The 24,001-nt window shown below is 47.0% G+C and overlaps 1 protein-coding gene across 4 annotated transcripts in view; it reads right to left on the bottom strand.

The window, feature by feature from the left end:
* IKBKE (inhibitor of nuclear factor kappa B kinase subunit epsilon) overlaps positions 1 to 18,369 on the bottom strand; it is a 33,027-nt gene extending 14,658 nt beyond the window's left edge. Inside the window, exons 1-14 of one of the 4 annotated variants that reach the window (XM_021003095.2) lie at positions 18,213 to 18,369; positions 17,543 to 17,610; positions 17,279 to 17,373; positions 15,431 to 15,547; positions 14,280 to 14,420; positions 12,920 to 13,049; positions 10,138 to 10,319; positions 8,438 to 8,598; positions 6,305 to 6,415; positions 4,921 to 5,100; positions 3,220 to 3,416; positions 2,303 to 2,367; positions 2,100 to 2,191; positions 1,618 to 1,704 (exon numbers count right to left, since the gene is read on the bottom strand). In XM_021003095.2, coding sequence (XP_020858754.1) covers positions 1,618 to 1,704; positions 2,100 to 2,191; positions 2,303 to 2,367; positions 3,220 to 3,416; positions 4,921 to 5,100; positions 6,305 to 6,415; positions 8,438 to 8,598; positions 10,138 to 10,319; positions 12,920 to 13,049; positions 14,280 to 14,420; positions 15,431 to 15,517 — 1,433 coding nt within the window. In that variant the 5' untranslated portion in view covers positions 15,518 to 15,547; positions 17,279 to 17,373; positions 17,543 to 17,610; positions 18,213 to 18,369. Of the gene's footprint in view, positions 1 to 1,617; positions 1,705 to 2,099; positions 2,192 to 2,302; positions 2,368 to 3,219; positions 3,417 to 4,920; positions 5,101 to 6,304; positions 6,416 to 8,437; positions 8,599 to 10,137; positions 10,320 to 12,919; positions 13,050 to 14,279; positions 14,421 to 15,430; positions 15,548 to 17,278; positions 17,512 to 17,542; positions 17,611 to 17,870; positions 17,920 to 18,212 lie in introns of those variants that run through there. The other 3 variants (XM_021003096.2, XM_021003093.2, XM_021003092.2) reach the window with 3 other exon arrangements.
* Between the last annotated feature and the right edge of the window lie 5,632 nt (positions 18,370 to 24,001).

Genomic DNA, 24,001 nt, shown 5'->3' on the forward strand with positions numbered 1-24,001 from the left:
AAGCCAGATCATTAAAATATCTCAAATTTCACCACTGAAATTGCTGGTGGTTTCAGACTCAGCAAGTAAAGCACAAAGGGCTGAATATGTTCCTAAGTGAATAGAACCATGAAATGCTTTGGAGGGGACTATGCGGACTGAGTAGTGAATGCTTTAATTATACAGATGAGGACACTGAAGTCCAGAGTGGTTAAGTTAAGTTGTTCAAGGCCACAGAAAAACAGCAGCATAATCCAGGTTGAGAATTTACAACCTCGACCTCATTTGCCTCACAACAAACTGACTTCCTGGTGGATGGTTTAAATGTTCCTCAGAAGAGGGTGGCTCTGGAGCGAAGGCCTCCCAGCTGCAGTGACCTCATTTCTTCCAGGCCTTAGCCCCCGCATTCATGTTGGCAGTTAGTCAGCCCCCCTGCAAAGGAAACTCCCGACTCCTCCCTGGGGCAAGCCAGGCAAGAGCAGAGATCGCTAGACATGCCTGGCTTCTCTCTCAGTCCACGTCTCCTACTGATGGGAAAGGCTGGGGCTGCTCACAGCCAGGTTGTCTCGGCTTCCCAGCCTGGGACAGAGGCTCAGGTCCAAAGGTGAACCCTGGCAAAATGTAACGCATTAGGGGAATGAGATCTCCTGGAGGCATTCGCAGCAGCCTGCAGTCTGAGATTTCCCAGGACATGCCTGCGTGGGGTTTGTCTCTTACCTTATCCTCCCTTCTCCCCCCCCCCCAGCCTCTCCCCTCCACTGTCCCTGAGCAGCCTGAGATGGAGACAAGAGATGTCCAGTTGGGAGACCAGGGGCTGTGGCCTCAAGGAGGAAGGAGAGGGAAGAGCCCCTTAGACTGGCAGAAGAGCCCAGAGGAAGAAGGAGATTACAGGACCATATATCTGGTCCTGGTCATCTCTTATTTTACAGATGAAGGGCCTGAAGCTTGAGGTGACTTGTCCAAGGTCACACAAGCATCAGAGATAAGGAACCCATATCCTCCAAGTTCAGAGCCAAAGATCTTTCCACTATTCCTTGTTGCTGGCTGGTGTGAGTGTGTTTTGGGGAGAGGTTGCTGCATGGTGACTCCCAGACACTCCCTCTCTTAGGCTTAGTGAAGCCTGAGCAGCCCATCAAGTTCAAGTTCAAACTTCATTTGGACAGAAGACTTTTTTTTTTTTGCTTTTTGGTGAAGTGGTAAGGGTTAAGTGACTTGTCCAGGGTCACACAGCTAGCAAGTGTTAAGTGTCTGAGGCTGGATTTGAACTCAGGTCCTCCTGACTCCAAGGCCAGAGCTCTAGTCACTACAACACCTAGCTGCCCCAGAAGACTTTACTTGAGACACAACAGTGGGTTAGACAGAGCTGGGAGTCCAGCCAGGAAGGGCAAGGGGCCCCGCCTACCTCTTTCCCAGAGCACTAGTAGGGTTCACTAATCAAAAGGGTGTTGGATTGAAAAGGAAGCCAGGCTTTCCAGTCAATGCCGCCAGGGTTTCTAAGGCGGCAAGGAAACAGCTAAACCCAAGGGGGCTGCTGGGAAGACTAGGGCATGGATGCAGGATGGAGTCAAGGAGAAGCCAGGAGCATCACGATGGGGTTTTCAGAGTTTTCCCCCCCTCCATTTTAGTTCAGACACCTACCCCTCAGTGCCCAGACTGGGGCTCAGGAACAAGAGGGCTGTCTGAGTGGTCTCCAGGGTCCGCCCACATGTGGCCTTGAGCTCCTCCCTGTATAAGATCCAAGCCCCAGCCCACCCCACCAGCGGAGGTTAGAGACCCCTCCTTGAGCCAGCACCCTGAGCTCAGGACCCTAGGAAGCCACCTGATTCCGTGAGGCACATCTAGAGGATGGTTTGGGCTAGGTTAGGGGATCAGGTCAGGGATAGGGATCACAGAGAGGGGACAAAATGAGGTGATGGGGAGGGAGGGTAGGGTCAGAGGAGTAAGAACTCCATAGTAATTAGGTAAGAGCTTTTCAGCTCAGGAGGGTCTGGGGTAAGTGCTCAGAGGAAGGGGAAGGAGCTGGTAGTCTAGCTTCTGCCACTCCTACCCAGCCAAGATGATGGTCCCCTGCCTCATCTGGTCCCTTCTCCCCCACCTCAGCCCCACCCCAAGGTACCTACACCACCCAATGCAGCCCCCGAAGCATCATTTCCTGACCGTCCAGCAGTGCCCGGGAGATCCTCAGAACTTGGTGCCCCACGCTCAGCACACCCTGCGACACAGACAGGGGGTCTCAGGGCTCACCCTTCCTTCCCACCTTTCGGGGAGGTTCCCCCCCCGCCCCTCTTCCCTGCTTGGACCACCGAGGGCCCCTCGTCCTTACCTTGGCGGTGTTGTAATCAGCCTGCAGGTCCACCTTGGGCACAAATTTGGGAACATCCAGGGATGCTGGGGACAGATCAAGGCCCTGATTACAGCCACTGAGCAACCCCACCTTCTTCCATTCCTTAGCTTCGGCTCCAATTCATTTTTCCATCCGTCAATCACACACACCCCTCTTACCTGTCCCCTAATCTACCTCCCTTAATCCTCATGACCTGTCACTCATCTGAGTCTCCTGGGATCTTCTCAGCCGGTCCTTTTTCCCCTCCCCACCAGTCCACCTTTCTTAAATTCAAATTAATCTTAGGTCTTACATTTGTATTCTGATAGTGACCTCTTGTGGTCATTCTGGAGAATAACATGCCTGACTTGTAGATACTAGGAAAAAGACTAGTTGCCATCTCTGGGCACTCTGCCACCCTTGCCCCCACAGCACCCAGATCCCACCTGGCACAGAATTTAAATCCTATACATGGACCTAAAGGCAAAGCTTGGATGGGTCTCATCCTAAGGGAGCTATCTACATTAGTACGATATATGCAAAGCGCTTTGCAAATCTTAAAACAGGATAGAAATGCTGGCTATTCTTTTCTTCTTCCAGTCCTCCGAGGTTCTGGCCACTGATCCCACAGCAGCAAACACAGACGAGGCCTGTAACACCCAGAAGCCAAGCTAAGCTGTCACAATCATTCATAGTTTCCTGACACGTCTGGGTGACAGGTGAACAAAATTAAGGCCCCAAGGAGTCAAGGCAGAGGTCACCCAAACACAGAGGCAGAGCCAGGATTATCTCCAGGCCTCCCGTGTCTGGGAACCCCCCAGACTGACCTGGCCAACCCCCGGCTTCTAGCGTCTCTGGTGAGAAGAGACATCGGATGTGTCTCAGGAGGCCTTACTCATGGCCAGAACCCTACTCACGGTCTCTGAAGACCAGCCCAGTGGGGTTTTCACTGTCTTCACTGAGCAGGATTAAAGGGCTCTCCTCGGTTGTATGAGCCAGGTGTTGGGCAGGGAGGCTGGGCTCTAGGAGGCAAGGGTGGCCTTGAAAGAAGTATTCCTGGTGGCTGGGCTCCACACTGGTCTGCTTATACACGCCCTCCAAAAAGATGCCCATCCTAGAGGCAGGAGGGATAGAGCACAGTTTAGAGCTTCAAGATACTAGAGCACTCTCCTAGTAAAGGCTCAGCAAGGCAGGTAGAACAGGTGTGAATATTTCCCTTACAAAGAGAAGGAATCAGAAGCACAGCGAGGTTAAGTGATTTATGCACAGTCACACAGCCAGGAAGTGGTAGAGACCCAGAGTAAACGTCTTGAACGCCAAGTCCAGGACTCTTTACTACTTCTCTGAAAGCATGGTTGAAGAAAGAAGGCCTAGAAGGAAGAGGCAACTTCAGAGATGGGAGAAAAGCCCAGGGTAGAAGACCCTCCAAACTTCCACTTATCTAGGGCATTCAGTCCTAATGTGCTCTATAGGAAACCAGAGCAATGGGTCTATTTTAGAGAGGGAGAGGCAAATTGAAGCCCAGAGGGGTAAAGAAGTGGGCCTCTGGTCACAAGGAGCACACCCAAAAACAGAACCTAGGCAGGGCATCAAGACATGATTTAAAAAAGAAAACACTGGATTTGAAGTCACAGGGCCTGGGTTTTATATGTATTACTTGTGTAAGCATGGGCAATTTACCTGGGCCTCAGTTTCCTTATCTGTAAAATGAGTGGGTTGAATTATACAATCTCTAAAGTCTTTTTTAGCTTTAAAGCCTAATATCCCAGGAATCCTGAAACTCAATTCAGGGGTCCAGCTACCATCATCATCATCAACATGCATGCATTAGCACACTAGGCACTGTTCTAAGCACTGGGGATTCAAAAGAGGCAAAAAGCAAATGGCCGAACAAAATATGGTGTGTGAATATAATGGGGTACTATCGTGCCATGAGAAAGGAGAACCTTAGACTGTGGACTCCCTGAGAGCAGAGAACCCTGTGCCTTTCTTTCAATATCCAGTACTCAGCACAGGGCCTGGCACATAGCAGGGGCTTATAATGAATGCTAGCTGATGAAAGGGTTATAGAAACCTAGAAAGGTTTGTATGAACTGATGCAGAGTAAATAGAGCAGAACCAGAACAGTTTAAACAATAGCAGCAAAAACAAATAACTTAAAAAGAAAATAACTCGGGGAGACTTCAGAATTCTGAGCAATGCAATGATCAGCCCCTATTCCAGAGGACTGGAAACATGAAGTGCACTCTCTGCATCTTGACAGGGAGGTGATCAATTGAATGTTCAGAATGAGAAATCCGTTTTTGGATATGACCAATATGCAGATTGTTTTGTTTGTGTGTATTTGTTACAAGGGTTTTCTTTTTACTTTTTCCTCTCTTAATGGTGGGAGAGAAGAAAAAAATAAATGCTTAATTAAGAAATAATTAACCTGCCCCCCCCCCAAAAAAAGAGGCATTCCCTTTAAATCCCTGAACTTCCTCTGGCACTGAGCCATCTCCTTCCTCTTCTCACACTCCTTCTCTTGCTCCAGTGAGACAGCAGTGTCTCTCTCTTGTATCACTAGAAGAGAAGGGGAGCTCCCTCCCACTCTCCCTTGCACAGCAGGTACAACTTACGTATTGTGGGCATGAATGTAGACATGGTGCAGGACAGCCCGAGACAGAGAAAATACATGGACCACAATCCGCTGAAGGATGTCGCTGGTCTCGGCAAAGAACTGGTCAAAACCCCAACATTTCTCTTGATCGACCTCCAGGATGTTGGCCAGGATTGGCACCAGCTGGGCCTGCAGCCCCCTACCCCAGTCGAGGATATGGACCATCAGCAGCCAACCTCCAAGCAAGCCTGTGCCATCTTAGCCCTGCGCTCTTTACTATCCACGCGGGAAAGTAACAATAGCTCTCGTTGAAGGTATAGTAAGAGCTTTGGGCCTGCTGGCTTACCTGGCTTCCTCTGTGACTCAGTTCACATACTACTGCAGCAGGAGGCCTTTCCTGATCCCTTTTTATTCCTACCACCACCACCATTGCAATCCTCTTCAATACCTTCCCTCCTGAGATCCATGTATCTTGTATGTACCCAATTATCTGTATATTGTCTCCCCCTTTAGATTATGAGCTCCTTGAGGGAAGGGACTGTTTTTGTGCCTTTCTTCCTATATCTATCTCTTCTACTGTTTGTGTTTAAACTTCTTGAAAAGGGGCAGTTTGGTGGCACAGTGGATAGGGCACCAGGCCTGGAGTCAGGAAAACCTGAGTTCAAATCCAGCCTCAGACACTTGCTAACTCTGTAAGTCCAGGCAAGTCACTTAACATCTGTTTGCCTCAGTTTTCTCATCTGTAAAATGGGGATAATAATAACACCTACTTCCCAGGGGTGTTGTGAGGATTGAATGGGACAATAGCCATAAAGTGCTTCGGCACTGAGCTGGGCACATTGTAAATGCTATATAAATGGTTATGCTTATTATTATTGTTATTATAGTAACAATAGAGGTCTCCCTCCCCTTTATCTCTTCTCTGTCTCCTCTTAAACCCTTACAATCTTTCTATCCCCATTGCTTGTTAAGGCAGTGCCTAGCACAGAGTAGGTACTTAATAAATGCTGACTGACTCACAAAGCCTTGGGAGGCGAGTGATATGAATAGTATCACCCCCATTTTACAGATGAGGAAACTGCCAGTATTGCACCTCTAGGAGTGTGAAGCTAGGAGCTGGAAATGTCAGTCTAGGTTTCTTCTGAATCCAAGGCCAGAACTATTTCTACTACACCATAGGGCTGACCCAGTGAGGTTGGATGGAGAGGAGGAGGGTGGACCAGGAAGAACTCTTAGCATTGAACTGACTGAGGAATGGACAAAGCCTATCGTGGACCCAGCCAGGACCAGGACCAGGAGCAGGATGCAGAAGTCTTAGCTCCCAGTTGGAAGAAGGGAACGTATAGGACAGACTCAGGCCTCAGCAGGCCTCAGTCGGCCTCAGCCCCAGGATCACTACTTACAGGGACAGCCTGCAGGTGACGGGCAGCTTGTAACTCCACTCCAGGGGCCCGTTTTCTCGTTTTTGGGTACCTGCAATGGCCCCAGTTGGTTTCTCTGTGGTGATCCTGAACCTGGAAGGAAGGGGAACCCAGGGTCAGGAGAAACTCCCAGGTTTCCATGCCAGTGCAGAATACAGAAGGTGTACACATAGAGAACATAAGCTTCAGAGACTGTTAGCGCTATAACAAGATAGAGAGAGAAAAAAAGAGACAGAAAGAGAGACAGAGAGAGAGACACACACACAGAGACAGAGAGAGAGAGAGACAGAGAAAGAGAGACAGATAAAAGAGAGAAAGAGAGAGAGAAAAGAGACAGGGAGAGAGAAGAAGATAGAGAGAGAGAAACACAGAGAGAAAGAGAGAGACAAAGAGAGAGAGAGAGGGGAAGACAGAGATAGAGAAACACAGAGAGAAAGAGAAAGAGACACAGAGAGAGAAAGAGAGAAAAAGAGAGACACACACAGACAGAAACAGAGACAGCAAGAGGAACAGAGACAGAGAGAGAAAAGAGACAGAGAGAGACACAGAGACATAGACAGAGGCAGAGAGACAGAAAGAAAGAGAGAGAGACAAAGAGGGAAAGAGAGAAAGAGAAAGAAAAAGAGACAGAGAGAGAGAAAGAGAGAAAAAGAAACGGAGACACACAGAGAGACAGAGAGAAACAGAGACAGAGAGACAGACAGAGAGAAAAGAGAGAGACACACACACAAAGACATAAAGAGAGAGACAGAGGGAGAAAGAGAGCGACACAGAGAGAGGGAAAGAGAGAGAAAAAGAGAGAGACACAGAGAGATCTCATATATCTCATTTTTTCCTCACAACAACAGTGGGAGTTGGGCGCTATTATTATCCCCATTTTACAGATGACGAAATGGAAGCAGACATAGGCTAAATGCCTTGCCCCAGGTCACACAGGCATGAAGTGTCTGAGGCCAGATTGTACTTGGGTCTTCCTGACTGCAGGCCCCATACTGTAACCATTGTGGCATGTAGCTGGCACATAATAGGAACCACAGCTCCAAGAGGGTAAGCACCGTTACATTTTTGTCTTTGTATCTCCAGCCTACTTAAACATAGTGTCTGGAACATAATAGGAGCTTACTACATGTTTATTAATCAAGTGATTGGGAAGTGAAGACACTTGTATAAAGTCACATAGCACCTCAGTGAGTGCAGGAGTCCTGGAGCCCAGGTGAGTGCACCGCCCTACCTCAGTTTAACCTTCCTAGTGTATTCAGGTAAGCTTCCTCCCCCTCCCAAGTCCCTCTGGATCACCACCCACACCTGGTCCTTCTCTGTGCTTTACCACATAATATTCCCCATATCCACAATGTCCTTGCCCTTCCTCTCAGGCCCAAAGGCTCTTTCTCTGACCATTCCAGACCTGACAGTTGGGTCCACATAATTTTAGTCCTGAATTCAATTTGGTTTCAATTGCTCTAATGATTCTGCACATGCCTAAGCTAGGCTAAAAGCTCCCTGGGAAGAAGGAGTGTTCAGGGGTCCTTGTCTCATCCTTCCCTTTGTGATTTACACAGCCTTCTGCTTGAGTCAGGGACTGGATCACCTACAGCATCCTTTATATCCCCAGCACCCAAAATGGCATCTGATACCTTGCGGATGCTTGTTGAATTTAGTTATATATACTCAATGGATACCTAGCAGATTGACTGCTAAGGGGAGGCCTAGGGCACCCACTTGGGAATTCCTCACCACAAAAAGGAGGCAGGGGTGGAAGGGCTAGGATGGGAAGGGCAGTGGTGAGTAAGGGGAAACAATATTTTTTGTTGGAGCACTTGTTATGGGGAGGAAGGTAGAAGAACCACTGGGATAGAAGGGTTAAGAACCAGCTTCTGTACTGGAAAAAAAAATCTGACTCTAATCAAAGGACCTAGGTTCAAAGGCCACCTCTGACATTCCTTGTGTGACCTGGGAAGTGACTCTTTGCTCCCCTGGGCCTCAGTCTCCTCCTTCGTAAAATGAAGGAGTTGGGTTCTTTGGCTTCTGGGGTCCCTTCTGGCTCTCTGAGCCCTTCCCACCCTACAGGGGTGCACTGCTGCCAGTCTCTCCTTGCCTCCCCGACCCCTGGCATACATGATCTCCTTGTTGCGTCGAGGCCCACCAAAGGGGACAAAGGGGAGGCTGCCCGTGGCTGCGTGGTACAGGGTCACCCCAATGCTCCACAGATCTACTGTCACCCCAAATGCCTTCTGCTGAGGCTTCCGGAGCACTGCCCGCTCATAGACATCTGGGTGCTGTGGAAGGAACAACCGGAGAAGGACCATTGTTGGCAGGTGGAGTGGGAAGGGGTCTATTCTTTGTGGGGCACAGATGTTCTATGTACCTATTGCTTCCACGCCTCCTTCCTCTTCCTCAGTCTAAGACACAACCAATTTGTAATCCATCTAAGTCACCACCTCATCCTGAGAGTAGGATTTGCCCAGCATCACAGTTTCTGACACAATGAGGCAATGTGTTAGAGTTGACAATGCATTAGACTTGGAGTCAGAAAGACCTGAGTTCAAATCCTGCCATTTAACAAACTGTAGCCCAGAGCAAGTCTTCTCAGCTTTCTCATTTGTATAATGGATTTGGACTTGAAGGTTTCTAAGGTCTCTTCTAGCTCTAAATCTATGATACTCTGTATGACCAAAACTGTGACACAAAAATGGTGTCCTCAGGCTGGGGTCGCAAACTCTCTGGGCCTCAGTTTCCTCCTCTGTAAAGGGGATGAATCTATCAGCTCTAAATCCCATTATTCTATGAGATGAGCAAATCTCACTCTCCAATGGGCCTCTAATTCTCAGTTCAGGACTTTTTGCCTGCTTTGGAAATGGTCCCTAACTTCCCTTTCCTGGCTGTGGGCTCTAAAGAAGATGGTCCCCAGGGCAGGAGGAGTCAAACAAAATCAGGTTGGAGGATGAAGAGATCTATGGCCCAACCCAGCCTGGGGGACGTGGAGAGAAGGCAAAGGATATCCACCCCACCGCAGTTGGTCTATCATTATTAGGACAGTACCATATGTTAGTATAATACATCCCGATACCATAGTATAATATAACATGTGGTATAATATATACTAATACCATATTATAATATACTACATGGTATAATATATACTGATACCATTGTATAATATAATTCATGGTATAATATATATTAATACCATAGTATTATATAATACATAGTATAATATATACTAATACCATGGTATAATATATACTGATACCATAGTATAACACCTGGTATAATACATACTGATACCATAATATAATACCTGGTATAACGTATATTGATACCATAGTATAATGTAATACATGATATAATATATACTGATACCATAGTACAGCACAGTATAACATATACTGATACCATTGTATAATATAAGTCATGGTATAATATATACTAATACCATCGTATAATATATACTGATACTATAGTATAACACCTGGTATAAGACATACTGATACCATAATATGATACCTGGTATAACATATATTGATACCATAGTATAACGTAATACACGATATAATATATACTGATAACCATAGTAAAATACGTGTTATAATATATACTGGATACCATCGTACAGTATAGTATAATATATACTGATATCATAGCATAATATAATGCATGGTGTACTATACTGATACCATGTATTAGCAGGTCAGATATTATCCTGTTCACAGATAGGGGGATGAACTGCACAATATCCCACTAAGCTCTGGGGAAGTTTCAAGGAAGGGACTGTAGGAAAGGTTCCCAGTTCAGAGCACACAACACACACAACTTACCAGGTATTCTTCTGTCCCATAGACAGAGTCAAACTTTTCATCATCTTCCAGCTCCCTGGCAGCCCCAAAATCTGTCAGCTTATAGATGCTCTGCCCGTCGTCTCCCAAGAGCCTCATGATGTTACCAGGTTTGATGTCCCTGTGGACGATGCCATTCTCTCGGAGGTGGTTCATGCCAGCCACTGAAAATAAGGGGAGATGTTTGTCTTTGTGGGGAGGACTCCCCAAGGGGCTGAGCCAGGAGGATCTCAGAGGGGACTGAGGAAAGTGAGGCACGGTTAAGTGATTTGAGAGATAGGTGTATTATCACCCCCATATTATAGATGAGGAAACTGAGGCAAACAGAAGTTAAGTGACTTGCCCAGGACCATACAGCCATTAAGTGTCTGAGTATGTATTTGAACTCAGGAAATCCTCCATGGTGGTCTAGTGGTTAGGATTCAGTGTCCCTACTCCCTCAGCCCAGGTTTGATTGCTGGTCAGGGAAGAAACTTTTGGGCAGCTAGGCGGTGCAGTAGATAGAACCCTGAGCCTAGAGTCATGAAGACCTGAATTAAAATCCGGCCTCAGACACTTCCTAGCTGTGTGACCCTGGGCAAGTCACTTCACCTTCTTTGCCTCAGTTTCTTCATCTGTAAAATGAACTGGAGAAGGAAATGGCAAAGCGCTCCAGCATCTTTGCCAAGAAAACCCCAAACGGGGTCAGGAAGAGTCGGACAGGACTGACAAATGACTTTACAACAATGTCCTGGCTCCAAGTCCAGAGCTCTAACCATTGTACCACCTAGTTGTTCCATAATTGTGAAAAGGTACAGAAGAGAAAGGAGTGAAAATTTCCCATTCATCCATTTAGTGAACTCGGGGGCTCTGGTTTCATTTTCTGAAGTCACCTTGTGTTATGTTTTGGGGGGGGGCCCATAGTCTAGACCATCTAGTCCAGATCTGGAACTTCAGTGTGGTAACTTAGACCACGACAGGAAGGATCTGGGTTAGAGCAAAGGAGGGAAAACAACCTGAATTTTACACTGAGTGGTTTGGGTTTGTTTTATTTTGTGTTGTCTTATGTAATTGGGGTTAAGTGACTTGCCCAGGGTCACACAGCTAATAAGTTGTCAAGTGTTTGTTCTGAGGCTGGATTTGAACTCGGGTCCTCCTGACTTCAGGGTCGGTGCTCTATCCGCTGCGCCACCTAGCTGCCCCTAAACTGAGTGGTTTGTTATAAAATATTTGGCATTTCTGGTCCCTGTATTTTCTCCTGCCTGTGGGGGGAGGCAGGGATGCCCAGCAAAGCCTTGAGAACATGATATATATATATCTCATAGCGTCCCAGGATGCTGGCAAAGGTAGTATGTATGCTGTGCTGCATTTGGAGTTCAGAAGACCAGAGTTTAAATCCTGTTTCAGACACTTACTACTGTTCTTGGGTAAGTCGCTTCAGTTCTCTGGGCCACAGTTTCCTAATCTGTAAAATGCCTAGGTTGAAATCTAAGGTTCCTTCTAGCATTATGATCTAATGTTAGATCAATCAACAAGCATTTATTAAGCACCTGCTGTGTGCTTGGCACTATAAGCACTGGGGATACAAAGAAACACTAGTCCCTGCTCTCAAAGAGTTTACATTCTAATGAGGGAGAGAACACACACACACACACACACAAATACATATGTATATACATACATGTATATGTGTGTGTGTATATATATATATATATATGTATGTATATATGTATATAAAAACATACAAGATAAATACAGATTAGAGGGAAGGTAGCCTTAGAGGGGATGGCACTAGCTGCTGGGGTGAGGGTTGGGGGGGGCAAGAAAGCCTTGAGCTCAGACTTACAGGATTCAGAGCTAAAAGGGACCTCATTGGACCTCTGCCTTTGCTCCCAGAGGACAAGGTTCCTAGGGTCTGAACACTAGAGCTGGGAGGAGCCCTAAAGACCACTTAGTCTAACCCTTTAATTTTACCGAGGAGGAAACTGAGGCCCTGAGAGAATCAGCAACCTCCCCAAGGTCACCTAGGTAGACAGTGCATTTAGGATCAAGAAGACCAGAGCTCAAAGCCAGCCTCAGATACTTATTAGCTGTGTGACCCTAAGCAAGTCACTTATCCTCCATCTGCCTCAGTTTCCTCATCCGTAATATGTGGATAATATTAGCACCTAACTCATGCAAGGAAGGTGCTCCATGGTGGTCAGAAGGAAGTTACAAGGACACTCTCAAGGTCTCTCTGAAGAACTTTGCAATCAATTGCATGACATGGAAGATGCTGGCAAAGAACTGCCCAGCATGGAGCACCCACATAAAAGAAGAGCGAAGCAGAGTTGCAGTAGCTCAAAAGAAATGGGAGTGGCACAAATTGAGACATCTCCACCCCAAATGTTCACGTGGACTATTTGTGCCCGACCTGTGGTAGAGCCTTCCGAGTTCATACTGGTCTGATCAGCCATAGTCAGACACGCTGTATGTTGGACGTGACATAGTGATGTATTTTTGGTCCTTTTCAAGAGTGAAAGACAACAGCCAACCTTACAGGGTTGTTATGAAGATCAAAGGCGGTAACACAGATATGCAAAGTGCTTTGCAAACCTTAAAGAACTACATAAATGCTAGCTGTTATTGTTATATAGCAGAGTCGAGATTTGAACTCAGGTCTTCAGACTCCAAATCCATCACCGCCTGATAAGCTCCATTATTGAAGAGAAACTGGAAGAAGGCTCAAACCCAGGGCTCAACCCACCCATCCACCCAACCCCCAATTATTCCTCCTGGAACTCACCCACACATCGCAGGACCACCAGAAACTCAGCCTCTGCTAGCCCAAAAGCATTCTCAGGGTTCTCCAGCACACTGAGCAGGCTGCCACTGGAGCAGTATTCCATCACCAGCACCTTGTCCTTATCAGTGCCCTGCAGAAAGGATGCCCAGACGGGCCTCTCCTCAGACTCCCAGGGAGGGGAAGGGCTGGCAGCTCCTGGCCCCTTCTTTACTCTGAGACTACCTGAGGTCTCCAAGTCTAGGATTCGGATCCTCTCTACTCACTCTCTACTTCCCCAGACCTTTCCTGTTCCCATCAATCTCTACCCTCTGCCCACAGCTGGCCCTCTCCTTGCCCCAAAGGGGACACTCCCCTCCACCCCACAGAGCCCTTCCCCACAGGGCTGGAAAACCTCTTTACCCAATTTCTAGTCCTATTCTTGCGCCCAAACTCGTCTCCTCCAGAAGCCCTCCCTAACTAACACAACAGGTTCTCATCGTTCCCTTAACCCTCACATACGTAATTGCTGGTTTGCTAATTTGTATACTATTTTAAGTCTTTCCTTTTTTGTGTCCTAACTCCCCCAGCTAGGGAGCTACGTAAAGAGGTCTCCTTCCTTCCCTGTATTTCCCTTTTCAACGCCCCCAACACATCAAAAGGCATTTATTAAGTACCTACTGTGTCAGTCAATAAACATTTATTGAGTACCTACTATATGCCAGGCCCTGTGCTAAGCACTGACAGGCCCAATGGAATGCTATTCAGCTGGGACTTCAAAAGACAGAAATGAAATTAAACTTGCCCTTAAGAATCTTATTGTTTATTGAGAGAGCCATGCACTTATGTAATTACACAAAATAAATATAGGGTTATTTGGGAGGGGGAGGGGCTAGCAGCTGGAGTGGATGATCAGGAAAACTTTGATATGGTCGATAGTGCCTGAGCTGATCTTTGAGGGAAGTGGGAGGTTCTGGAAGCGGAGATGATGAGGGCATGCATTATAGGCACGAAGGATAGCCAGTGCAAAAAGGACAGAGGTGGGAGATCGGGTGCCACAAATGAAGAACAGTAAGAAGACCAGTTTGGCTGAAATGTACAGCATCAGACCAAAGACATTGGTTGTAAAGGGCTTAAAAGACCAGTTTGGCTAAAAGGCAGGGTGTAACAAGACTAGAGATATAGATTGGTGCTGGGTTGCAAAGGGCTTAAAATGCCCAAATACAGGAATGTGTATTTGATCCAGGAGGCAATAGGGAGCCATTGAAGTTCATTGAATAGGAGAGGGACGTGGTCAGATCTGTACTTTGGGAAAATCATTTTGCAAATGACATGGAGGCTAGACTAGAGAGTGGCAGAGCCTTGGCTAATTTACTGAACATACCATCTCCTCCACAGCAAACAGCTTGACGATGTTTTGATGTTTCAGCTTCCTCAGGACCTCAAACTCCCTCACTCGCACTTCTCGGGGGCGTAGATAACTGGCATTGTTGAAGACTTTCACAGCAACGAGCTCCCCAGATTTCTGTAAGGGATGGGGAAGAGCGGCAGGGAAGATAATACTGGGTCCCACCTCTGCCTTGGGGAGCAGCCATTCACACTACCCTCTATCCACTCTAAGTTAGCACAGGAGCTCAGGAAAGCCCAGACAGGATTCCCAAGCTCCCCCAGGAAAATGAGATGCTCCAGCCCTGGGGAACAAGGTACAGTGGATGCTCCAGAAGGCTAACCCATTACAGGCCAGGAGGGATTGAGGACAATTAAAACAAGTCCACTCTTAGAGAGTCTTCCTGGGGCAGCTAGGTGGCACAGTGAATAGAGGACCTGAGTTCAAATGTGACCTCAGACAAATACTTGACACTTACTAGCTGTGTGACCATAGGCTAGTTACTTAACCCCAATTGTCTAAAAATTAAAAAAAAAAAAAAAGAAAAGAGATTCTTCCTTTGGAATGTCAGTTGTATTACGGGATCACATATTTATAGTTGGAAGGGCCTTAAAAGCCAACCCCTTCATTTTACAGATGAGAAAACTGGGGTTTATAGGGGTGAAATGATTTTCCAGCTGTCATATCACAGAGAGGTGGGTCTTAAACCCAGGTCTTCTGCCCAAGGCCGGTGTTCTTCTCACAAGTAGCCCAGCTTCCTCTAGAGAATAAAGCCCAAATTCAATCAGTCAATCAATATTTATTAAGTGCCTATTATGTGCCAGGCACTGTGCTAAGTGCCATCCCTTGGTGCCTGTATCAGACAGAACACTGAGCCAGATAGACCAAAAGATCATAGATTTGGAGGTCATCTCATCCTATGCCTTGATTTGATAGTTGAAAACACCAGGACTAGGGACTTCAAATGACATGCCCAAAGTCACACTGGCAAAGTTGGGGCTTAACTACAAGTCCCTGATTCTAAATCATCACTCTGTCTACTGCTCATCCCCTACGTGAACATTCTAATGCTTTCCACCAAGGTCGAGTAGGATGCTTTCTAGGCACTCAGCACTCACAATCTATCAGCCCACCATCCATGCATCTACCTTGTTTCGAGCTCTGTACACGCTGGCAGTGGCCCCCTGGCCCAGGAGATCATCCGTGTGCCAAAGGTAATTGGCCGTACTTTGCATTTCCGAAGTCAGCAACAGCCAGGCCCCTTTCTGCCCGAGAGAAGAGAAAGGCCAAGGGCCATGGAAAGGTATTCAGCAAACCTATGGATGCCCCCTAGCCAATCTGAGAACCTTATTTCCCAAGATTATCCCATATGGCTAATTGGGTTGGTAGCTCCCACATTTTAGAGGGAGAGAGAAGAAATCTTGATGTACAGATAAGTTGTGACTTCCTGAGGTCACACAACCCAGCACTAAGAGAGTAAGCATTTAAGCCTATCTTCCTAAAATTCTAAGCATCTCCCACCATGCACCTGTCTCCTAAGAACTTTCCCACCAATGCAGAGAGAAACTTCTTGCTTCAGCAGTCTCTTCCAGGACCATCAGCACTCCACATTACTGATGCTGGAATTTGGGATTAGACCAGGAAGCAGAAATAATACTGGGGGAAGGGCCTCAGGGTCAGGCAGCCTAAACCACAACACCAAAAATCTCCAAAATTTCAACACAGACTTGGAGCCCCTCCCCATTGGCTCACCGGGGGAATCCACCACTTCCTGTTTCAGCAAACCACTGCCTCCCTGGCAGATGGCTTGGGAGTTTGACACATCACATCCAGGGGAAAAAGGAATAGCAGGAGACAGATACCCCTTAGCAGCCTCAATCTCAATCCTGGCATCCATTATTAGCTTCCTGAGCGCTATTGCTCCCAAAGTCATTACTCTCGGAAAGCCCTTCCAGGAAGTCCAAGGAGTAGTCAAGACCAAATGCAGTGCATGTAACAAGACTTGAGAAGATTCTCTGGGTACTGGTTTGCTGGAGAGCCAGACTGGGGAGATGATGGGGAGGCCTCTAATCTGTCGTTCTCAAAATACCTTGTCTTGAACTTGCTAGATAGCAAATACTCCAGGGACTTTAATTTGACATTCAAACATGGTCTGCTACGTTTAAAGGTCTGGGAATCATTATTTTAGAGCTGGAGGGGCTTTTCCACTTTAAGGAAAGTTTTCTTCCCGTTTTCTAGGGATGCATGTGGGGTCTGGAAAGGCCGCTAAATTGCTAAGTAACACATTAGGTCTCTAAAACCTAACGTGAATGGATTTATTTATCTTATTTCCAACAAGACTGGATAGGAATCAGCAAGGAAACATTGGTTACCCTGGGAGCGGGGAGTGAGGAATACTCCAAAGGTTGGAGGGGAGGTCTGAGGAAGGAAAGATGAAGTTGAACTCTGCCCACTGCCCAGTGAAGTAGGGCCCAGCTACAGGGAAAGGTGACAAATGGAGTCTACTAAGCCGCTGAAAATGCTCAAGAGGACCTCGGACAAGGCTCAGGATTCCTGAACTCTGTTCTCTCCCGACCATGGTAAACTAAGACTGGAAACTCCCTGAGGGCAGGGACTATGACTTCCTCATCTTTTTATCCCTCTCAGTGAAGCATATGGCAGGTACTTAGTAAATATTTGCTGAATTCATAATTTAGTGCCTGTTCTTTATTTCTCTGCTCTGAAGTCAGGAATTAATAGATTTAATGAGCATGCAAGATACCCTATGTGTAAGGTCACACCTTAGGGTTGGGGATACAAAAACCAACCAAAAAACTGTCCATGCCCTCAGAAAGCTTACATTCTAGGGGTGGGGGTAGGGTAGAGGAATGCAGCGTTTACACCAATAAATAGACACAAAATAATTAAGTACCTCACAGGTGCTAAGCACGGAGGGAAGGGGAAAATTAAATCAGCCAAATCAAGCCCCATCTGCCAGGGGTCTAGGCCACACTTACCAGACACGCTCAGCACCACCCTGACACCTGGTTGTTCTCAGCAAGCCTGTAGAATGGGTTTTCTGTCCTAGGGAAGCCCAGAAACTAAAACGTACCTGAAAGAATGCAGAGGGGAGCCTCAGTGCCACCTGGCTGGTTGCAGCAAGAGGCTGAACCCTCCTCATCCTTCCTCAAAGGCTGCCTGCCTCAGCCCTTTAACCCTTTCCTGTTTGTCACACTCCCCGCAGGCTGGGGCCCTTGGGGGCAGGCTGGGGGTTTCCACACCTAGTACTCCCCAGAAACTCAAAGCTACTTCCTCTGCTTCGGATCCAGGCCAGAGACACAGCATCCACCTGGGAGAGACAAAGACACCAGAAACCAGACCAGAGAACAGAAAGCAGAAGGGGTGGAAACCTAGTCTCCTGAGGAAATGGCAACATGTAAGCTCCCTGGATTTATCTCTACCTTCTTTTCCTACCCCCCCCCCCAGATAAGAGGGTCATGGAATATCAAAGCTGCTAGTGACCTTAGGGATCCCATTCAACCCCCTGTTCATTGTGCAAAAGACAAAATGGAGGGACCTCTCCCAAGCCCCTTGAGTACAAAGACCCACCTTCATCCACGGTGGGACTTCAATGTGGATGGGTACAAGAGAGATGCAGCTGGAGAGAGAGAGGGCATGAGCCTGGGCACCATCCTTCCTTACACATGCTAGGTCAGGAGTGCTCCTGGTGTCCCAGAGCCAGCCAAGGACCAATGGCATGGGATGATGATTCCTGTTCTCTCCCCTCTCATCTACCCCTCTGTCAGCCCACTAACCCCCCAGAGCATCAGTGCACAAGAACGCCTCCCCTCCCCCAGCCCTGGGGCTACAGGGCAGCAGCTGTGACAGCTGCAATGTCAGGGTCCTACTGCCTAGAAGAGGTGGAGACATCAGCAAGAGTCCCAGGCTCACCTGAGGCCCCTGCACCAGTGTGTAGGGCTGGGCCAGGCCAGGCCAGGCAGATTACAGTGGAGGAGTCAGGAGCTGGAGACGTTCTTCTCCCCAGCCCTGCCCTAGCACCCAGCCCAGCTCAGCTCAGAACCTTGGCTCTCCTTCTCCAGTACTTCCTGATTTTTTTCTCTCTTTCTTAAAGCGACAGGGGCCCTTGCTCAGAGGCCAGTCCCCACCCTAAGCAGAAAGAGAAGCTTCTCTGTTCCTGAAGGGAGGAGATAGAGCCAGGTCTGAGCCTGCCAAGGAATCTAGTAAGGCCTGGTTGGCCCCGGGTCCCAGATACTGGAGGTCCGATAGGCTCTGTGCTCCCTGGAGTCAGGGAAGGCCAGGGCTCAGCCCCATTTCACTCAGCCAGCTAGCCAAGGTGCTTCGGCAGGTTTGACAAGTTAAGTTAGGCAACTGAAATCACAAGCTGCCTTCAGAAAGGCAGATTTCCCTGACCACCTCAGCTCACTTCACTTAGACCTGCTTCCGAGGAGACCCCTGAACCAAAAGCATTCCCAAAGGCCAGCACAGTGGCCTCCTCTCCCTCCTCTGATTGATTCTCCCTGGAGGCCTTGGGAAAGAGCATTGTTGGGATCATACTTTCTATTTGGCTGATACAAAACTGAAACCTAGGCAGGGACTGGCCCACAGCTGTGCAATGACACCGCTAGGAATCAACCCCAGGTGTCCCAACACCCAGCCAGGAGTCATTTTCCAGGACCCAACTGCCAGCTCCTGCCAGCTCTCCAGTTAGAACTGGATGAGAAGAAGGTTAAAACCAGGAAATGCCATGCTTCTGTAGAAAGGAGGAAGGGACTTTCCCAGGGCCACACCTGGTGGTTTCCTCTCTCAGCCCCACCCCTGACACCACAGTCAGTGTTGTACTCTGACATCATGGCAGCTTTAGGCAGATCTACCATTCATATATGTGCACAAATATTTTACCCAAGAGGCAGCAATGATAGAGGTGAGGATTGGTATCACCTAGCCTAAAACAGGCCTTCATGCCATTCTCCGGACATCTCCTGGACACGGCCCCACATTCCCATCCTCATCCTTGTCCCACCACCACCAAACCCTGGACTCTGCCCTGGGATAAGGGCATTGATAGGTGGCCTTTTACCTTATCCTGATTGGAAAGTAGGCCTCCAAGTCACTTCTCTGCTGGCTCTGCACTCTGCTCCCCTGCCCCCACCTCCATTAGAATGTAAGTTTCTTGAAAGTAGGGACTATTTTGCCTGCTTTTATTTATATCACTAGCACCTAACACAGTACCTATAGTAATAGTTTAATAAATTTTCTATCACCTTCCTTCCTTCCCACCTCCTCTCCCTCCTACCTTTTCTTTCTCTGTCCTTCCTTTTCTTTCTTTCCTTCCTTCCTCTCTCTTCTTCCCTTTCTTTCTTCTCCCCTCCTTTCTTCCCTCCCTTCTTCCTTCCTTCCTTCCTTCCTTCCTTCCTTCCTTCCTTCCTTCCTTCCTTCCTTCCTTTTTCTTTCTTTCTTTCTCTTTCCTTCTTTTTTTCTTTCTTTCTTCCCTCCTTCCTTTCATCTCTCTATCTCAGGGATTCTTAACTTTTCTTCTGTCACGGACACCTTTGGCAATTCAGTGAAATCCATGGGCCCCTCCTCAGAATAATTTTTGTTGCCGACATTTATAATTGAAGGAAATGCTAAATTTAAGTTAGAGGTCAACGAAAATAAAGATGTAAATATTCCCCCTATCCAGACCCCTTGAAATCTATCCATGGACTCCTTAGGGGTGATCTAGAAGGACTGGTATTGATTTCGGGTTGGAGACCTGAGTTTGAATCCTGACTCTGACACACTTACTCGCTGTGTGACCATAAACCAGTGGCTTAACCTCTTGGAGAACTGGCTGATCTCATCTGTAAAATGGGGATAATGCCCTCTCTATCTTACAGAGTAGGGTTAGGAAAGTGCTTTGTACTTGTGAGTGTACTATATAAAAGTGAATTGTGATCATACTGCCCTCCTTTTGGGCCAGCTTCTCACTTTGGTACAAAGAGAAAAGTCTCTCTATTTTTGCCCCATTTAGTGAAAATTCTCCCCATTAGTCTCTTGTACCTTCAAATTCTTTTCTTCTTGCTTCCCGTGGTCAGGTTGGTGGATCTAACCTGCCAAATCATTAGTCAGAATTTCTGATTCAGGTGAATTGTTCAGTTATGTCCAAGTCTTGGGATTTTCTTGGCAAAGATACTGGAGTGGTTTGTCATTTACTTCTCCAGCTCATTTTACAGATGAAGGAACTGAGGCAAATTGGGTGAAGTGACTTGCCCAGGGTCACACAGATAGTAAATGTCTGAGGCCAGATTTGAACCCAGGAAGATGAGTCTTCCTGACTCCAGGCCCAGTACTATGCACTATGGTGCCACCTAGCTGCCCGAGATTCAGGTGAGAGTCATCTATAAACTCTGCCTGTCTTTTAAAGCTTTTCACAACCTGGTTCCTTCCTCCCTTTCCAGTCTTCTTACATACATTTGACTCTTCAATCTAGTCCAGCCATACTGATGTTCACTTTTCCTCACATGCTCCATCTGCCATCTTGTCATGCCTGGAATGCACTCCATTCTTACCGCCAACTTTTGGAATCCCTTGTTTCTTTGGAAACTGAGCCAAAAATGCCAACTTCTATGTGATGCCTTCCTTGCCTCATCCCCTCCAGCTTGCCAGTGCCTACCCTCAGAAAAAGACTTTGTGTTAAGTTTGCATATATTCTGTATATACTTCTACGTGTGCCTGTCTCGCCAATTAGAATGTAAGCTCCTCAAGGGCAGGGATTGTTTCACCACTATCTGTGTACAATGTATCCCCAGTGCTTAGGACAATCCTGCACATAGCAGGCATCTAATAAATGCTTGAACTGCTCTCTCGATCAATTTAATCAACCAACAAGTATTTATTAAGCACCTACTATGTGCCAGGCACTGTGCTAGGTGCGGGGAATACAAAGAATGAAACAATTTCTACCTAAAATGAGCTTATGTTCTCATGGGGCTGGGAGGTCGTGGGGGACACTCAGGAGGCAGGCAATGAGGGCATATAAAAATATAAGCAGAATAAATAGTAAAAAGGTAATACATACGAAAATATACAAAGCACTTCAATATAAGGTAGTTTGAGAGGAAGGAAGTAAGCAATTGGCGGGGAACCAGAAAGTTTTCATACAGAAGATGGTGCTTGAACTGTGTCTTGTACTGGAAGGATTGCAGTACCTTGGACAGAAATGAGGAAATCTGGAATCGTCAGTGTGTGCAGGGGGAAAACGAGTCCACTTTTAGATATATTGGGTTTAAGATGTCAGTTTAAGATATATTGAGATGTCTCCTGGATATCCAGCTTGAAATGTCCAACAGGCAACTGACCTGTTCCAACTAAAATCCCACCTTCTACAGGAAGCCTTTCCCCAACTCTTTTATTCTAGTACCTTCCCTCTGTTAATTATTTTTAATTTATCATATATATACACACATATATATACATACATGCATACATATATATACACACATACACACACACACACACACACACACACACACATATATATATATATATATATACATATACATATAAACTTTTTTTGGTATATGTATTTTTGCAGGTTGTCTCCCCACTAGATTGTAAGCTCCTTGAAGGTAGGGACTGTCTTTTACCTCTTTTTACATCCCCAGCATTTAGCACAGTGCCTAGCACATAATAGGCACTTAATAAATATTGATTGATTGATTCATGCAGGTCTGATGCTCAAGGGAGAGACGGGGGCTGTACATATAGATCTAGTAGTCATCTATATAGAAATGATCATTAAACCCACGGGAGCTGATGAGGTTACTGAGAGAGTATAAAGGGAGAAAGAGAAGAGGAACCCGGACAGAAAAAACCTTGGGGAACACTCACAGTTAGGTGGCCATAGCAGGCATGATGCCAAGGAGACTGAGCAGGAGCGGTCAGACAGGTAGGAGGAAAACCAGAGGAGTGTGGTGTCACAAAAACCCAGAGAGGAGACAGTCTTTGAGAAGTGACGGACAACAGTGTCAAATAAAGCAGAGAGGTCAAAAAGGCTGAGGCCTGAGAAAAGGTCATCAGATCGGGCAGTTAAGAGAGTCCTGGCTGCTTGGGAAGGAAGCATCTCAGGTGAGGGAAAGGAAGGCAGACTGAAGAGGCCTGAAGAGGGGGGGGAAAGGAAGCAGAGGCTGCAGAGATAGATACCTTCTCACTCTTTCTTGAATCATAGATATGTGTATACGTGTCTTTTACTCCATCAGACTGTAAATTCCTTGAAAGCTGGCGTGTGGAGGACACTCAGTTGGTGCTTACTAAGCGCTCACTGAACCGTTTGGGCTGTGCCTTGCCTGTTGTAACCTGCCTTACTGGGGCACCTGGCACCAGATTTGCAGGTTGGTGAAAGTCCCATTCAACAGGGTGGGGAAAACAAACAAACAAACAAACAAAAAACCAGTGCAGAGCCTGACTCTGGGGCCGGTTGGAAGAAGGGAACATACGGGTTAAACCCTCAGCCTGAACCCTTGCTTTTTGCTCTCTGGCTGAGGGCTGAGGACTGTATTCAAATCTCAGACCCTTTCACTGACCGTTCACTCTTGCCAGTCCAAAGGAGACTCACAGATCCCAGGAGATTAGAAATGTCTCTGCTGGCACCTCTCCGGATTGATTTCACTCCTCCATCTAGTAAGAATATACTTTTCAATAGCAACAGGAAAGCTCTCTGTTACATGTTTAATGTTTACAAGAAATTTGGAAGAGGATTGGGGAATTAGAGCAGGGGCTGGGGTGGGGGCAGGAGAGAGAGGATGGTGAGGGAGCTTGTTGCAAAGGCAGAGAGATTGGGGGGGGGATGTTAAGTTATTCCCCTCCACTAAAAATTGACCTTTTTTTTAACTCGCACCTGTGGGAATCCCTGTTGGCCACTCCCTTCTGGAGCGAGCTCCTGGACCCTTCTATAGAGCGCAGCAAGGCGGTGGAGAGGGGCCCAGAAGAACAGCACCTAGCCCCCACACACCCAGCACACAGAGCAAAGGAAATGCGGGCAGAGTGGAAAGAATGAGTCAGAGGATGTGGGTGCGTATCTCGCTGTGTCACCTATTACCTGTGTGATCTTGGCCACGTGACCTCATCTCTAAAAGCCTTAGCTCCCTCAGGTGTAAAATGAAGAGGCTGCACCAAAGGAATCCCAATGGCTCTTCCGCTTGGGAAGACTCTTTAAAACTGGAGATGGGTGGGATGTGGGGATTTTTCTTTCTCTTGTTCAGTTTTTTCCAGTCTTATCTGACTCCTCATGACCCCATCTGGGGTTTTCTTGGCAAAGATACTGGAGTAGTTTGCTGTTTCCTTCTCCAGCTCATTTTCCAGATGAGGAAACTGAGGCAAACAGGGTTAAATGACTTGCCCAGGGTCACACAGCTAGTAAGGTCTGAGGTCAGATTTGAATTCAGGAAGTGGAGTCTTCTTGACTCCACTGCACCATTGAGCTGCCCTCCCTTTCTCTACCTGCCAATAATGATAACAAGAAGAAGAACAATAATAATAACTAGCATTCATGTAGTACTTATTATGTGCCAGAGACTATGCTAAACACCTTATAAACATTATATCATTTGATTCTCCCAACAACCCTGGGAGGTAGGTGTTACTGTCCCATTTTACAGATAAGAAAACTGAGGCAGAAGTAAAGTGACTTGCTCAGGGTCACACAACTAGTAAGTGTCCACGGTTGGATATGAACTCAGGTT

Source organism: Phascolarctos cinereus, unplaced genomic scaffold (genome assembly GCF_003287225.1).
Source record: "Phascolarctos cinereus isolate Bilbo 61053 unplaced genomic scaffold, phaCin_HiC Scaffold_5;HRSCAF=322, whole genome shotgun sequence".
Lineage (NCBI taxonomy): Eukaryota > Metazoa > Chordata > Mammalia > Diprotodontia > Phascolarctidae > Phascolarctos > Phascolarctos cinereus.